At 46.5% G+C, this 16,078-nt stretch overlaps 1 protein-coding gene across 1 annotated transcript; it reads left to right on the top strand.

Annotated features, from left to right (window-relative positions):
- The first annotated feature begins 4,945 nt into the window (after positions 1 to 4,945).
- On the top strand, positions 4,946 to 16,062 carry LOC124105350 (zinc finger protein 83). Its single transcript, XM_046462492.2, has 6 exons — positions 4,946 to 4,981; positions 6,683 to 6,754; positions 8,940 to 9,027; positions 11,485 to 11,611; positions 12,276 to 12,407; positions 13,449 to 16,062. Exons 3-6 carry the CDS (start codon positions 9,013 to 9,015, stop codon positions 15,047 to 15,049), a joined length of 1,875 nt encoding a protein of 624 aa, XP_046318448.1. The 5' UTR covers positions 4,946 to 4,981; positions 6,683 to 6,754; positions 8,940 to 9,012; the 3' UTR covers positions 15,050 to 16,062.
- The last annotated feature ends 16 nt before the right edge of the window (positions 16,063 to 16,078 follow it).

The raw sequence follows: 16,078 nt of genomic DNA, 5'->3' as shown, positions 1-16,078 counted from the left end.
GAAATGCTAGCAGTTGAATTGGGTTGAGGTCGCCCTGCAGTGAAGTGCGGTGGTCCAGGATGTGCTGGACCTGAGCATGAACCCCAAAACGCAGGGTCTTAGTGGGCAAGGGTGTGGGCGAGGCCTAATTATCCTGCTTTCCGCGTTTTTGTGTTTTATGACTGAAAAAGGAGGTGAGACTCCCTGGGAAGCTGAGACAACATGGGAAAGTTGGAGGTCACTTCGCCCTTGGGAAGGGCCAGTGGGGTTAACATTGGGTGATAGGATCTAGTTCGGTTCTTGCTATTACAATTAATTTTAGCAATTGAATTCAAGAACCCTGGGATTATCCATGAAGTCGATGCGAATCAGAATGTGAAAGGAAAATGTGGCGGGCAGCATGTATAATTTCACCCTGAGGCCCTCAGGATATAAATCCCACCCCCCCACACACCTCCACCCACCCCCACTCCGCTCTTGTGACTGACATCACATTGTTCCTGGAACTAAGCCTAGGGTTGGGTACCTGTCTCTGAGGTGAATGGATGAAAGAACTAGATAGGGTGCTCTGATGGAAGTGGACATAGCAGGATGCACAAGCAAAGCTTGGGGATTTTTTTTCTTTTTATCACAAAGTGTTGCGTTGCATGTATATAGCATATACATAACAACACGGTGAAATTCAGCTCTTCTGAAACCAAGGACACTTAATTACTGAGCCACACCCCCAGGCCTTTTTATTTATTTATTTATTTTGAGACAGTGTCTCAGTTGATTATGGCCTCACTAAACTAATGAGGCTGCCTTTGAACTTTCTATCTGCCTGTCTCAGCATCCTGAGCCACAGGAATTACAGTAGTGCACCACCATACCTAACTATACATGAAATTCTAATATGTTCTCAACCTCAGAAATTCCTGACCTCAAACACTATTGGATATTAACTGCCCCCCACACACAAACACACAGACAACACTGAATCCCAGTGCACATATCTGAGGTTTACCAGAGTCACTTGCAGGATATATGCACTGTAAAAATGTCATAAGGGTTTAGACTCTTCACTTCTGCCTCCAAATATCCAATGGGTGGCTAAAGGCAGGACTGAGACATGTCATCTCTGCCTCCATTTTACATCTAACTCTTTGGCTCCAAGTCACCTTGGATTCCAAACAACATTTGACCAGATAAACATCTTGTGTGGACTCTAGACTACCTCACAGCAAGAGCAACTTTCTTTATTCAGGAAGAGGCTCCACCTGGCTAATCCTGAGATAATGATGGACTACATTGAGGTGGGAATTTAAAAATAAAGGGAAATATACTGAGTCTCAAAGGAAGTGCCCATGAACTGTTGTGAAACAGACTGGTCCAGCAGCAGCAAGTAGCACTCTTGGAGGACAAATCCAAACTTTATTTTTCACAAGCAGGAACAGATGAGAACAAACTACAAATGCTGAGCACTCATCCTCAGTTTCTCACAACATTTAGAGGCTACTTCGTGCCATAAAATTTCTACCCTGGTGTTGTGACAGAGTGGTAGGACACTTGCCCAGCTGTACTAGATCCCACAAGACTGTTGGCGTTTCAAAACAGAGTACTCAGACTCAGATATTTTCAATACAATATGTAGGGACTTAGGGTTAACTAGGCTTGCTGAATAAATGATATAGCAAGGGAAGGGAACTTACTCTTGCCCCAGGCATTCGTTTCTCAGGAAAACATTTGTACAATTTCATTTTACAACTGGGTCTGGTTTTGCTACCTCAGAACCACTGAAATGCATAAAGCACCCATGAAACAAATTTCAACTCCCCACTGATATGTCCTTGATTCATGCCCTTCAGCCTTGTAACCTGAGGTCAATACTCAAGCACAAGGAAAACGTGATATTTGCTTGCTCTGACATCGCTCCACCTCTAGCCCAGGACCTAGGAACTGTTCCTCTATGAATATTAACATCACCATTCTAGGGGTTAGTCCCGTGCTCCAAAAATAGCCAGGCTTCTCCCTTGAATGTATATGCCTTGCTTTACCCCAGAGGAGACTCCATTTAGAGAGGGCTCCTATTCTTTCTTGAATATGTATTTACCTCCTAAATAAATCACTTTGTATGCCTTTGGCATGTGCTGAAATTCTTTTCAGTCATGTGTGCCAAGAACACCCCTGAGACAATTTTCCTCTTCTCTCTGGGAGTTCCTCAGAGCCTTCTCCAAACACATCTCTTCCCCTGTCAACAAGACATCACCTAGAGAAAATCATCTGCTTTGGCAGCAGAGAAAAGCCTTCCCCTATGCAAATCCCCAACCCTTGCTCTCATTACCCTTTTTAAATTGTGTGTGTGTGTGTGTGTGTGTGTGTTTTCTCCCCTGCTAGGGATTGAACTCAAAGTCTTGCGCATGTGCTACTTGAGTTACACCTACACCAACTGGAGCTATAACTCCAGCCACACTCCCCCTTATTATAAAACCTCAAAGTCATTGTCAGCCAGTTTGGGGGTAGGGGCTTACCAGGCATGGAATTCAGAGTTAGCAACAGTATGCAGCTATTTCCTCACTTACATTCTACAGTTGCAACATGTAATGTAGAGTGGGCACTCTACCACTGAGTCACATCCACAGACCTACTTTGTAGTTTATTAAATAGAGACAGGGTCTCACTGAGTTGCTTAGTGCCCCACAGTTACCGAGGTTGTCTTGAAATCCCCATCCTCCTGTCTCAGCCCGCTGGGATTATAGGCACCCACCACTGGGCCTAGACATTGTCAGCCTCTTGAAGAGAGAGATAAAGAAGCAGGTACTCTTCTATTCCCAATGCAGTTCTACTGACTAAAGTTACTTTCATGCGTTTACCTTATTTTTTTGCGGAGGGAGGGAGGAGGGGTGCGACTGGTCTGACCTGATTTATTCAATCCTCAGAGCCAGGCCTCTGGTTGAGGACCTCAATACCAAGACATATGAAAATTAGTTTTTCCTACTGAAAATGAGGGAAGCAACTCTCTGCCCCTCCTTTTTAGACTTTCACCTTAGAAACCTTGAAATTTAATCTATTTTCTCCTGTGTTAAGATGTATGTAAATTATTTTGAAAACTGAATAGGTGTGTTGTCAACTTTATGACCCAGAAATGTCTTCAAGGACCAAAAAGCCATCTCTTGAAACATCCCAGTAACTGAGGCAGGGTAGGCACTTGACTCTTTAGGCATCTTTCTGAAATTTGCAATCTCTTAGTGCGTTTCCTGTGTTACCCACAACATTATAGTTTAAAGCTTTATTCAATTACAATATTTTCTTCTTTCACTCCTACATTGGTGGGGAAGATTTCTTTTTAAGAGAGAAGAGAGAGAGAGAGAGAGAGAGAGAGTTTGAGAATTTTAATATTTATTTTTTAGTTTTCGGCGGACACAACATCTTTGTTTCTATGTGGTGCTGAGGATCGAACCAGGGCCACATGCATGCCAGGCGAGTGCGCTACCATTTGAGCCACATCCCCAGCCCAGTGGGGAAGATTTCTGAGGTGCGAAGCAATTTTGTTTTTAATTATATTTTCCCATGCCACCTGTTGGCAAAAAAAGAGCATGACTCAATAGTTTACAACTAGTTGGAGGAAAATGTTCTCAGCTCCCAAGACAAGTGGCCTTTATAGGCAGCTTTAATCTCTCACCCTAACTTGCTGCACTATTAATTTCCAACCTAAGGAAGCCAACCAGGTCCCACAGGTCATCCAAAAGATGCCAGGAATGCAAAAACAGAACGATCAGCCCAGGTGGATGACTCCATTTTCACTGTTCACCTTGATTTGGGGACTCCCTGCATGTGCTTAGTCTGTAGGAATGATCTCTAGTCTTTTTGATTTAAAAATATCTACTGTTTTGGAAGATCCCAATTTTCAAGCCAGCCTCAGGAATGGTGAGGTGCTTAGCCACTCAGTATGGACAGCGGTGACAGTAACTGGGAGACCAGTGTCTGAGACAGGGGTCCCTGATGACTTCATGGCTGTGGCATACTTGGTGACTGGGAAAGTTTCTGTGCATAGGCATAGTGTGGGAAGCCGTTCTCACACGTGATTGGGTACCTCCCTGACTGGGTGTGAGGCGCTCAGGCCAGCTGTGTCTGAGCTTATCCCCACCCTTTTCAGGTGCAAGAGCCTGTCCCTGTGGGGGTGTGACTGACCATTGACCCTGAAACCAATCACTGACCCTGACCTTGGAATGCTGTCCCCCTCGACCTTCATTGCATGGAATTTTCCCCTGAATTTTTTGTTCCCCAATAAAAGCCCACTCTCTGGCATGCTCTGCCATCTCTCCTGCTGGTCTCTTGTGTAAACCTCGCTAGCACATCAGGTGGCTGGAGACAGGAGCCTGGAAGGGCCGTCTCTTAGCTGGGCAAAAAAAGGTAAATTGAGTTTATATGTCTTTATTTTGATCTCACTAGTTAACTTCTATGTTTTGAACCTCTAGTATGAAGCTAGCGTGCTGGTCGCACAGCAGCATTGGATGCCCGGTTGCTATGGAGATGTCCTCCATGCTAGAGTCTTAACAGCTTGGACCTTATTCTCAGGCAGGGCAGCTCCTGGGAATGAGGGAACTTCATGGATGTGTTCCCTAGGAGAGCCTCTGGAGTTAGCACAGGTGCAGGATCGCCTTCAAAGTGAACTGAGAATAGAAATGGAAAAGAAGTTAATGCAGGACTTGAGGGACACGGCGAAAAATGGCACCATCTACGCAGACGGTTTTGCATTTCAACTGGTACTTCCTACATATTTCCTGCCTGTCACTCAAAAAAGGGGCTCCAGGTTCCAAGTAACCATCTCCGCAGCCACGCCCCTGCGCGCCCCGCCCCACCGGCCTTCTCCCGGGGCCGCGCCTCCCGTCACTCTGGCCCCGCCCCGCCCGCCGCGGCCCCGCCCACCGCCCCTGTTTCCCTGCCAGGCGTCTCCAGGAGCGCTCTGCTCCTCCTCCCAGACCCGGAAGCTGATCACGGAGCAGCGGTCACAGTGAGGCACGTGAGTTCCCTGTTCAGTGGCTGCGTCTCCTCCAGAGACATAAGAATCACACAGGCCTGCAGCAGCGGCGCCCGGCAGGGAACCCGCCGCGTGTCAGGCTTGGCCGCCTGACCGCCCTGCAGCCTCCCCCAGCGCACAGGCCTCCAGCTGCACACCAGGCCCTGCCATCACCTGGCCATGCCCTCCTCAGTCCTGCCTTCACCTGTCCTGTCCTCACCCAGCCATGTCTCCTGGCCTGACCCTACCCTCGCCCAGCCCTGTCCTCCTCACCTGCCCTGTTCCTCACCCAGCCCTGATCCCCTACTGGCCCAGCTTTTGCCAGGCCTTGTCCTGCTACCTGGCCCTACCCTCACCTGACCCTGTCTACCTTGGCGCTGTCCTCCTCACCTGCCATGTCCTCCTTGGCCAGGTGTCCACCCTGCAGGTCTTCCCTCCATTAGTCTCCCTGTTGTCTACAGGAGGTGACCTGGGCCTGTGTGGTGACTTGCAGGGGGTCATCTGATGCCATCTCCAGGTAGCAACAGCCAGATCTGAATGTCATCACAGAACACTAATTGGGCAGGTGGCACAGATTCCACCCCAGGGGAAACTATGCTCCCCTGGAGGTGGGCATCCCAGACCATCCCCCTCCCTGTGGTGTGTGGCACTAGGCTCTGGACAAAGAGCTGGACCACAAATGAGAGAAAGGAGACAACAGAGAGAGAGACCTTACACAGATGGCAAGGGATTGCAGAGGGAGGGCACAAGAGTGAAAGAAGAAGCCATAAAGCAGCAGAGAGAAGCAGATGGAGAAATCTAGAATCGCAAACTCCAGAGAGGCGAAGGACAGCCACACAGGGATATGGACAGAACAGGGGAGAGACCTCAAGCTATCTAGAGAGATGAAGGACATAGGGAAAGAGACAGAATCGGGGAGGGACCACAGGCAGAGCGTGGGAGCAGAGGACACATTATCTGCAGGCATGGCAGAAGGCAGCTGTGGTGCTGGGATAAGAAGAGGGGTAACAGGTGACAAGGGGAGCCCAGAGGAGCACCTTAGAGAGGAGGCCTCGGAATGTGGGCATCCAGAGCATGGGATGAGGGGGCTGCAGCAGGCAGGGCAGATGGAGAGTGTGGATGGGGAAGAAAGAGGCGGAAATCTGTGGAGACTGGGGAGAAAGACTGACTGGAGGTGAAGGGAGTTGCAGGAATGTGGAAGATCAGATGGAGGGAAGGAATAGAGGGAAGAAGGGGAGAAACCAGGAGAGGAGAGGGAAGCAAAGTGGGCAGGACGCCCTCCAGGGTGGGTGCTAAAGGAGCACAGTAGAGGTGAGGAAAGAAATTGCAAAACTACTGCCCAGGAGGCTTGTGTATTTTAAAATTCTAGAGGTAACAGGATAGCTCCCTTATCCAGCCTGAAGGCAGTGACTGAACTCATTGTGTCCAGGGTCCCCCTCCTTCCTCTCCTGATTTGTGGTGTCATGTAGGGAGTGTAGGAGATAGAAAGGACAATTAAAGTGTTTTTGCTTTTGTCATGCTGAATGCAACAGTGACCACTCAGCAGAGAGTTTTTCACCTCTGGTCATGTAAATGTGTGGCGATTTCTCCCCACCAACAAAGGGTGTCTGTGCCACCTGCCCAATTAGTGTTCTGTAATGACATTCAGATCTGGCTGCTGCTACCTGGAGATAGCATCAGATGACACAGAGCTTTCTCCTACAGCACTGCCCCACATGGTGTGCCAGTCACCTTGAGAAGTTGGGACCCCCTGCTCACCAGCTTGAGGATAACATGGTACTTTTGTTTGCTTGCTTGTTACAAATAAAGTGACACAGGTTACAGAGGTACAGGCAGATGAAAGAGCCATGGTAAAGGTTAACTGAACCCTAGAAGGGTGTTTTGGGAACCCTGAGATACCAGGGAGGAGTCTGGCAGAGAACTGGTCATTATTGAACAACCACATATGCATTTTAGTGACTAGAGAGGTGGTATTGTTTGTGGAATGTCAGAGCAGTTGAAACAGGGTGGGCTTTTCCTGTATCAGACAGTAAAAGGAAGAGATCTTATCTAAGCTGCCCTCCCATCTCAAGGCTGGTGTCTCACTGTTACCTGAAGAGAGTGTGTCTTTGCCTCTGGCTGGTGCTGACCCTGAGATCAAGCATTCTCAGCCCCTCTCACAGTCTGAAAATGGTGTGGTGTCCTTCCCGTGTGTATCATAGTTTTCCACATACAGAATCATTTGGTCATTGTCCTCAGAACACTGGCATTGAGCATTTCCAATCACATGAAATAAAGCCTCTTTGTTTTCCATTCTTCTGTCTCTAAAAGATAAATACTTTGTTAATTACATTTTTTCTCTCTAATGTGGACTCCCCTTTTAGACTACCTTTGCATGCTGAAAATTTGTTTATATACACCGTCTTCTAGTTCTAGAGTAACGTCTTCCAATCAAGTGTTCTCATCCACCCTAAGCTAATGATTTAATTTTCACAGTCTCTTGTGACATCACCGTTTCTATATTCCTTTTTAAATGTCTTGTCCTCATATCTCTTCATGTCAGTACCACATTGCCCAGTTGATGACTCCCTCTTCTTTTTTCTTAGCTCTGCAGAAATCTTCCTTATCTTAAAACTCTGCTTGCATTCATTGGGATTCCTCCAAGGATCACTTTGGCAATTCCTCTGCTGCCAGGCCCCACGCTGTTCTCTGACTGGGGTGCTGCCCCACAGTGGAGCCTTGCACCTCTGCTCAGCTTCTGTGTGTGCCACTGTCTCTTCTCCTCCTTTCACTCACACCTTACACACCATTCACCTCTCTAGTTCTCCGGGAGACTGCTCCCATGAACCCTAGAATCTTCTGGCCATTGTCTCCTAAACTTCATGCTGGGATGTTTAGTGGGCCTATCCACATTCATGTTCTCCCATGACCTGAGCTCCTCACATGCCTCCCCGGCATAGTCCTCAACATCTCAGGAAGGTTACTCTCTACGTGGGGGACTTGGCTGGACACCTCCACATATATCAAAATTGTACAATGTATTATGACATTGGCAGGTTTTTTTTTATTGTATAGGAGAATGAAAAAAAAATCACACAAGTTTTTCAGAGTAGAAAGGAATCGAGAGTACACACAGCTCTTGAGGCTTGGGAGAAAAATGGGGAAAGACCTGGCTCCTGATTGCTCTGCTTCCCCAGGGCCTCTGTCCAGTTCTACTACTGTGTCCTCTGCTTGCTCACTTTCAGCCACAGGGGCCTCTTTCCTTTTCCTGGCCGGAGCTTGCTCCAGCCTCAGGGCCTTCACTGGGTCCTGTCTCTCTACCTAGCCCTCTACATGGCCCCTGGGCTGCAGGTGGCCAACCCCTCAGGTCTATGACATCACCTGCTCCATGGAGACTCCTTGATCGCCCTCAGCTCCTGTCACACTCCAGCCACAACCTGCCCCCACTCTGGTCCATGCAGCTTGCTGTGTCTGTCTCTTTCTCCTCCTTTACTGTCCACTACCTGGATCCTGATAAGAACAAGGGTCCAAGAGATGGGAAGAGCCAGAAGGTGGGTGGTGGGCTCGACCTGCCCTTCTGGGAGGTGCTCCATGCTGGCTTCCCCTAAGTGTGATGAGTCATTTTACATCCATTCAGGGGTGAGGCTGGTGCCCAGCCTTAATAATATTTGAGGGTGATTCTCTTCTTTGTACCAGCATTGAGTACCAGCTCTGGAGTGGTACTGGGGTCAGCCTGAGATCTGATGATAGCTGATGGGTCAGTGGTGTGGTTCACTTTGGTCAGGACTAGGGGGTGCCCTGAAGGGGAGCCCAGTGCTGCCCAGGTCCCCGCTTGTGCAGCCTGTGGGCTTCACCAGCAGGGAAATGAGGCCCAAAGGAAGGAGTCAGAGAAGCCTCCTGTGCTCCTCCCTGCAAGAGCTTACTATGCCTGGGTCTTCCTGTGCAGTGGGCAGCCAGTAAACAGTATGTTTCCTCCTTCCAGGATTGACTTGTAAAGACTCGTGTTACCTGAGGAAACAGCCCTGAAGAGGAGGAGGAACGAAAAGGAGTCAGGAATGGCTGTCACTGAGGTACAGTGATCTCTCAGGTGGTCCTGAGTCCCCTGTGCAGTGCTGGGCCTGGGAGCTGCTGGCCTCAGGTGACTCTGTGGCCTCCTGCCTGTCAGGTGTGCCTGCACTCCCCAGGGCCTCCCTTACCCCATCCTCTGTGCTCAGATTCCATCCCACTGTGACCTGGTGGCAGGGAACCCATGAGGAGGTGCCACCAGGTGTGGCCCTGGGAATCCTCTGTCATTTTTGTTGATCTTTTAAAAAAGTGAGTGTGCTGTTTGGTGGTGTCCCTGTCCTCCACACCAGTTCTCTCGCTCTAGTGCTCATTGTTTCCTGCCTTTTGCTTCTGTTGCCTTCAGTTGGCTCTTTCCCCTGGAGGTGTATGGTTAGTTGACCTGGGTTTCTTCGTCATCGTTGTAAAGTTTCACTACCCTAAGGTCTTTCTTTTGTTTTTATTTTTATTTTTTATTTCATTGCATTCTGTGAGATTTGGTATGTTTATTTTTATTTTGCTTTTGTTTCAGATATTTTCTGAATCCTTTTCCTGTTTACCATTAGTTGGTTAAGAATGAGGTGTTTCATTTTCCCTTATTTGGGGGTGTTAATTTTTCTTCTGCAATTGGCTTCTGTATTTATTCCATTGTGCTCAGAAAGAAAATTGGGGTCCTTTTAAGCTTCTGAAACTGAATGTTAAGATTTGTGACCTAATGTGTCTCAAATGAAAAAATAGACATGTGTAGTACCTTAGTGGTAAATGTCCTGGTGTCCGTCTTCCACAACCAAAAAAAAAAAAAAAAAAAAAGGCGGGGATTAGGGGAGGGGGCGGGGCTGGCAGTTTTACTCAGTGGTGAAGCACCCAGGTTCATTGTCCAGTACCATAACTAAATTTTATGAATTTTTATGTGAATTGTCTACCTTCAGCCCCAACTTCCGGTTTGTTCTGCACAGACCTCTTTTTCCTATGGACTGCTTTGGCTGCACAGTGTCCTGCAGCACAGTCTCTGAGCACAGTGACTCTGAGCATCCTGACTCCTGTTTCTTTCTTTCTTAGAAATTGAAATCAGGCCCTTCTACCATTGAGTTATATCATCAATCCCTATTGTCTTGTTTTTTTCTTTTTTATAGTTAGAGTCTTGCTTCATTGCTGAGGTGGTGTTGAACTTGTGATTCTCTTGCTTCTTCCTCCTGGGTCTGGATTACAGTTGTGTACCACTGTGGCTGGCTACTATGTTTCTTGTGTTTTCTGCAGGGGAGAAATCTGTACAGATTTAGGCAGTATCTTGCCTTAAGGAAAATTAAAATAAAACACAACTAGGAGATATAACATTCTCAGAAATACCAGAAAATATGAAAACACAGGGAAAGCAAGCTCAGTTTCTCCTTATATACCCTCCGCACACAGAAAGCTTCTGTGATCCCAAATAAGTGAGGGATTTTGCCCATATGCCACGAATGCAGTTCTTCAGAGGGCACTTGTCATTTCACCTAATTCAGACACTGTCTGTGTAGATACATGGTGGATCCCACCAGCTGAGGTCTCTCTCTCACAAAATGGGCCCCTTTTCAGAGGCCTGCAAAAGTATGGCCTATGATTCAGAATGGCTTTCTGTAAATGGGGCTTCCTTCATCCCCTCCTCACATTCAAAAAGTGGTTAGAGTGCTTCGTAAAACTGTCAAGGACTTGACTTGCATTTGCCTTGTGGTAACGCCTGTTCAGAAGAGACAGGTGAACACGCAGATGGAAGAGGTGCATAGGCCAAGGTGTGGGGCAAAGGACGTGGAGCTCACATGACTTTGCATGGTGCGACACCCTCCCGGACCCTCCACCCACGCGTTGATCTGAACACCCTTTCACCCCGTCCTGTTGAGTTTTTATGGAGGCTCCATTATGTAGGCAGGCTTGATTACATCCTGGGTGATGGTGATCAGTTGGGACTTCAGTCCCTCTCCCTTCCCTGGAGGTGGATAGCAGGACTGTGTTACAACTGCCTCTCCTGCTTGAGGCTTTCTGGGGAGAAGCCCCTTCGTGAAGCTCTCTAGGGGGTTCTAGGCACCTGTCTTCTCAGTAGCACAGAAATCTTTCTTAGCTCTCCAGGGATTTCAGGTGAGCTCCACATCAGCAGACAGACAGATACCAAATGTGTATTTACAGCCTCACAGTGCAGCTCTTCTCACTTGAATCAGTTGCATGCTTACACTTCTCCTCCCTTCTCATTTCTCTTTGTTTACTTCTTTGCAGTAATGGGGTTGAACCTATGTCCCCTCTGCCATTACATCCCTACTCCTTATGTTCTTCATTCTCAGAGAGGATCTTGCTATGTTTCCCAGTCCCACCTCCAATTTACAATGTTCCCACCCCAGCCTGGGGATAGCTGGGATACAAGCATGTGCCGCCATGCCTGGGAAATGTGGTTCACATTTTGCATGAAGATTGTAACTGTCCCCTGTGCCCCATTGTGAAGCCTGTTTTAATTTCAGGGTCTGCTGACATTCAGGGATGTGGCCATAGAATTCTCCCAGGAGGAGTGGAAGTGCCTGTTCCCTGCTCAGAGGGCTTTGTACAGGGACGTGATGCTGGAGACCTACAGGAACCTGGTCTCCCTGGGTGAGCTTGACTTTCCCTGATGCTGGGATCTGCCCTGTGTATCTCTGCATTTCCCCTTTGTCTTTGGGATCCTCTGTATTGACTGAATGAGGGCCTGTTGCCTATGAAAGATGCTCCACAGTACATCCTCTGTAGTTTGTTCCCTTCCTTCAGATGCTCTGCCCCCTTCATGATACTTCAGTGATGGTTCCAGAGCTGAAGCACAACATAGAGCCCACAGCCAACTCTTAAAATATCCAGTTCTACCCAGATGCAATGGCACATGCCTACAATCCCAGTGGATTGGTTTGCTGAGGTACAAGGATCAGGACAATCACAAGTTCAAAGTCATCCTCAGCAAAACTGAGGTGCTAAGTAAGCATCTCAGTGAGACCCTGTCTCTAAATGAAATACAAAATATCGCTGGGGATATGTGGCTCAGTGCTCAAGTGGCCTTGAGTTCAATCCCTAGTACAAAACAAAACAAAACCCTAAAAATTAAAATACGCATTACCTGTTTTCTGTCCATGTGCTTTTGATTCAGTGGTTCTTGGAAGAGAGGTAGATACCTACATGATATAGTGAAATATTTTCTGTATCCCTCTGTAATGTCCTCTTCCTCACGTGCAGATAGGGCTGGATTGTGGAGAAGCCACAGTGCATCAGCTTCCTTTCTCTTTACAAGCAGGAACGTGTCCTTCAGACCTGAGTGTTCTCTCCTGGTTGGAGCAAGGGAGGGAGCTCTGGATTCTGAGTGGCCCCGAGGAAGTATCCAGGCCTGCAAATGAGTGGGCATGTGTGGAGGGTGTGAAAGCAGGTAAGAGCTCACATGGGCAGAGAGGCAGCTGCCCACTAAGTAGTGTTGGGGTGCTTTGGCAATGGGAGGGGTCAGGGCTAAGGTGAAGTCCATTTCCTGGGCTTTACATGCAAGGAATTTGGTTTCAAGCTCCACTTTCTCCTTTTCCTCCTCTGCTCCTTCTCCCTACTCTCCCTCCTGTAAACTTTCTCTATGTATACATGAGGATGACATCCCCTTTGTTATCTTTATATATGAGTGTAACCTGATTTTGTTAAATTCCTTCCGTTTTTCTTCCCTTTCCTTCCTTCCTCCCTCCTCTTGTTCTCTTCCTTCTCCTCCCCTGTCTTCCCTGTATCTTTATGGTGTCCGGTCACCTCCTCAAACCCCTTTTCTCCCTTATTTTGCTCTAGTTTCTACATATAAGAGCAACCATTGACCCTCAATTTTTGAGTCTGGCTCATTTCACCCAGCACAATATTTTCCATTCCACCCACCAGCCAATGCCATGATTTCATTCTTCATTTACCTCTAGGTTTTTAAAAATCAGTGCTGTGAATTAGTAAAGAATGTCTCATATTTTATACTAAAGATTCACAGTTTCCTTTTTGTTGACTAAGATTTGTCAGCCTTCTCTCATGATCGTGATGAGATGGTCATTTTCCTGTCAATTCACTTCCAATTACTATTAGAAATCCAATAGACTTATTTACTTCAACCACAGCAGTTTATTTCTCACATTTTGGGGCCTGCAAAATCTATGATCAAGGTCCCTATTTAATTAGTTGATATAGCAGGAGTGTTTTCGTCAGAATTTATTTAAACTAAGTTTTCCTGTTAAAGACATTTTGATTGCATGAATTACATGTAAAAAAGCTTTCCTTCTGTAAAAGTCGAGTTCCATATATTTTTTCTTAACAATAAAATCATGGTCATGTAATATCCCCATAACTGTTGTCAATACAAGTATTACTTTGGTATAACATTATGTATTTACGTGTAAGATAACATTTTTTTTCTTCAGTAATTAGTCATAAACCTATGGTTTCTTTTGTCTTGTAGACATTACTCCAGAACGTTTCTTCAAGGAATGTTCACCAAAAAGGCACAGCTGTACAGGAGAAATAGTCCACACGGTGACATTGCAAACATGTGATGGCCGTGCCATTGAAGGATCATGCTTCGATGAAACCCGGAAGAGTACATGGGACTTATGTTGTTGGAGCAATGTAGGAAGACATCACACAGGATTTTCTGTGACTCCAGAGGAAAGTCCCCCTGGTTACAGAGGTGAACGTGGAGGCAGGGATGCAGGGAAGGTGCTCATCAACAGTTGGCTTGGATTCAGCTTTCAGTCACATCTGCCTGAACCACAGTCCTTTCAAGATGAAGGGAACCTTCATAAATGGATCGATAGTGAGCAGGCTCTCGACAATGGTTCCTTGCTTCCAGCCCACCAAAGAATTCTTTCTAGTATCAAAACAAACATTTCTCATAAATATGAACATGATTTTATAGATTCTTGTTTGTTTATACAAGAACCAAAAACAGACATTCCTCCAGCAGCTCACAAATTTAATGAGTTTGGAAAATCCTTTAATCAAGAGTCACAATGTACTATACATCAGACACTCCGTACTAGAGAGAAGCAATTTATGTGTGATATATGTGGCAAGGTCTTCACTCAAAAATCGAATCTTACAAGTCATCATAGAATTCATACTGGAGAGAAACCTTTCAAGTGTAATGAGTGTGGGAAGGTCTTCAATCACAGTTCACACCTTGCACAACATCAGAGAATCCACACTGGAGAGAAACCTTTCAGATGTGATGACTGTGGCAAAGTCTTCAGTCAGAAGTCCTACCTGGCAAACCACCGGAGAATTCACTCTGGGGAGAGACCTTACAAGTGTGATGCATGTGGCAAGGTCTTCAATCAGATTTCACACCTGACAAGTCATCGTAGAATCCACACTGGAGAGAAACCTTACAAATGTGATGAATGTGGAAAGGTCTTCCACCAAATTTCACACCTTGCACAACATCGAACCATTCACACAGAAGAGAAACCTTTCAAATGTAATGAGTGTGGCAAGGTCTTCAGTCGCAATTCTTACCTTGTTCAACATCTGATAATCCACACTGGGGAAAAACCGTACAAATGCAATGAGTGTGTCAAGGTCTTCAGTCACATTTCACACCTTGCACAACATCGGAGAATTCATACAGGAGAGAAACCTTACAAATGCAATGAGTGTGGCAGTGTTTTCAGTCACAAATCTTCCCTAGCAAATCATCAAAGAATCCACACAGGAGAGAAACCTTTCAAATGCAATGAGTGTGGCAAGGGCTTCAGCCGCAACTCATACCTAGCAGAACATCTGATAATGCATACTGGGGAGAAGCCTTACAAATGCAATGAATGTGGCAAAGTGTTTGGTCGCAGTTCACATCTTGCATGTCATCGCAGAATCCATACGGGAGAGAAACCTTATAAGTGTAATGACTGTGGCAAAGTATTCAGTCAAAATTCATACCTAGCATGTCATCGCAGAATCCACACTGGGGAAAAACCTTATCAATGTAATGACTGTGGCAAGGTCTTCAGTCTGAACTCATCCCTAGCCCATCACCGCAGGATCCATAGTGTAGAGAAGCCATAGTCGTGTAATCAAGGTGCGCAGGGTGGTGGGTCTCACCTACTTCAGAAAAAGGCAGAAGGGTGGCAAGTGCAAATCCAGTCTGGACATAATGGTGAGACTCTCTAAATATGAAATAAAGGGCTGTGATGTAGCTAAGTGTTAGAATGACCGCCTAACACGTTTTGAGTCCCTGGGTTCAATCCCTAAACCCCAGAAGAGGAAAATAGTAATGCAACAAATGTGTTGAGGTCTTCAGTAACATTGACATCTCACATATCAAGCATTTATGGTGGAGAGAAACCCAACGAATGTGATGAGGGTCGCAAACCCTATAAGGTGCATCTGGCCTGGCCGATCATGTGATCCACACCAAGAGGGCTAGGCAAAGTGTTCACTGACATTTCCTATCATGCACATTGTCAATTTCTCATCCTAGAATAAAACCACAAATGAATTAGACAAAGTCTCAGTCAGCATTCAAACCGTGCAAGACCACTGAGATTTCCTAGTGGAGAAATTATCTCCCGTGTGTCATGACTATACAGAGTGATCCAGGCCTCATTTAAGGCTTAGTAACTTAGTTAGTCTGTGATAGAGAGGAACTTCACACATTCATTGGATGTAAACAGGCCCTATGGTAAAAGCCTCTTATCAGGATTCCTGCTGGAACAGAAACTCATAAATGTACCTTGGTTGCAAATCTTTATTATGCACTCAGTCCTCTGTACACAACAGGTAAGGCACAAAAGCATCACTTTGACCAAGCCTGTCTTCAGTGCTCATGTTTCAGTAGACATCAGTTGATCCACACTGGAGAGGAACCATGGAAATGTCTGCAGGTGCCAAGCTCTTCTGGCACAGTTCACAGCTTGCACAACCTGGGAGAAGACGTCCTAGAGGTAAAGCTTGAATCCAGTGAGTGTGGCACCCCCTGCATTATGAGTTCAAGCAGTGGTCAGAGTCCATACTAAAGAGCAACATCCATCACAATCACAACACAGGACAGACTTCCATGCCTCAAAACCAGTGGAAACTGTGCAAAAGTTATTT

The sequence above is a fragment of the Marmota monax genome, unplaced genomic scaffold (assembly GCF_021218885.2).
Source record: "Marmota monax isolate L192 unplaced genomic scaffold, Marmota_monax_Labrador192_F-V1.1 WCK01_AAM20220418_F8-fsc01869, whole genome shotgun sequence".
Classification (NCBI taxonomy): Eukaryota; Metazoa; Chordata; class Mammalia; order Rodentia; family Sciuridae; genus Marmota; species Marmota monax.
Note: the sequence above shows the minus strand (reverse complement) of the source record. Positions and strands in the feature narration are given on the sequence as shown.

Bases quoted from the DNA above. Each gene is read 5' to 3' on its own strand.
- LOC124105350 (XM_046462492.2), top strand. The intron at 11,612-12,275 runs GTGAGCTTGACT...TCTCTTTACAAG, and splicing joins CAGGAACCTGGTCTCCCTGG to CAGGAACGTGTCCTTCAGAC. The intron at 12,408-13,448 runs GTAAGAGCTCAC...TTTGTCTTGTAG, and splicing joins TGTGGAGGGTGTGAAAGCAG to ACATTACTCCAGAACGTTTC.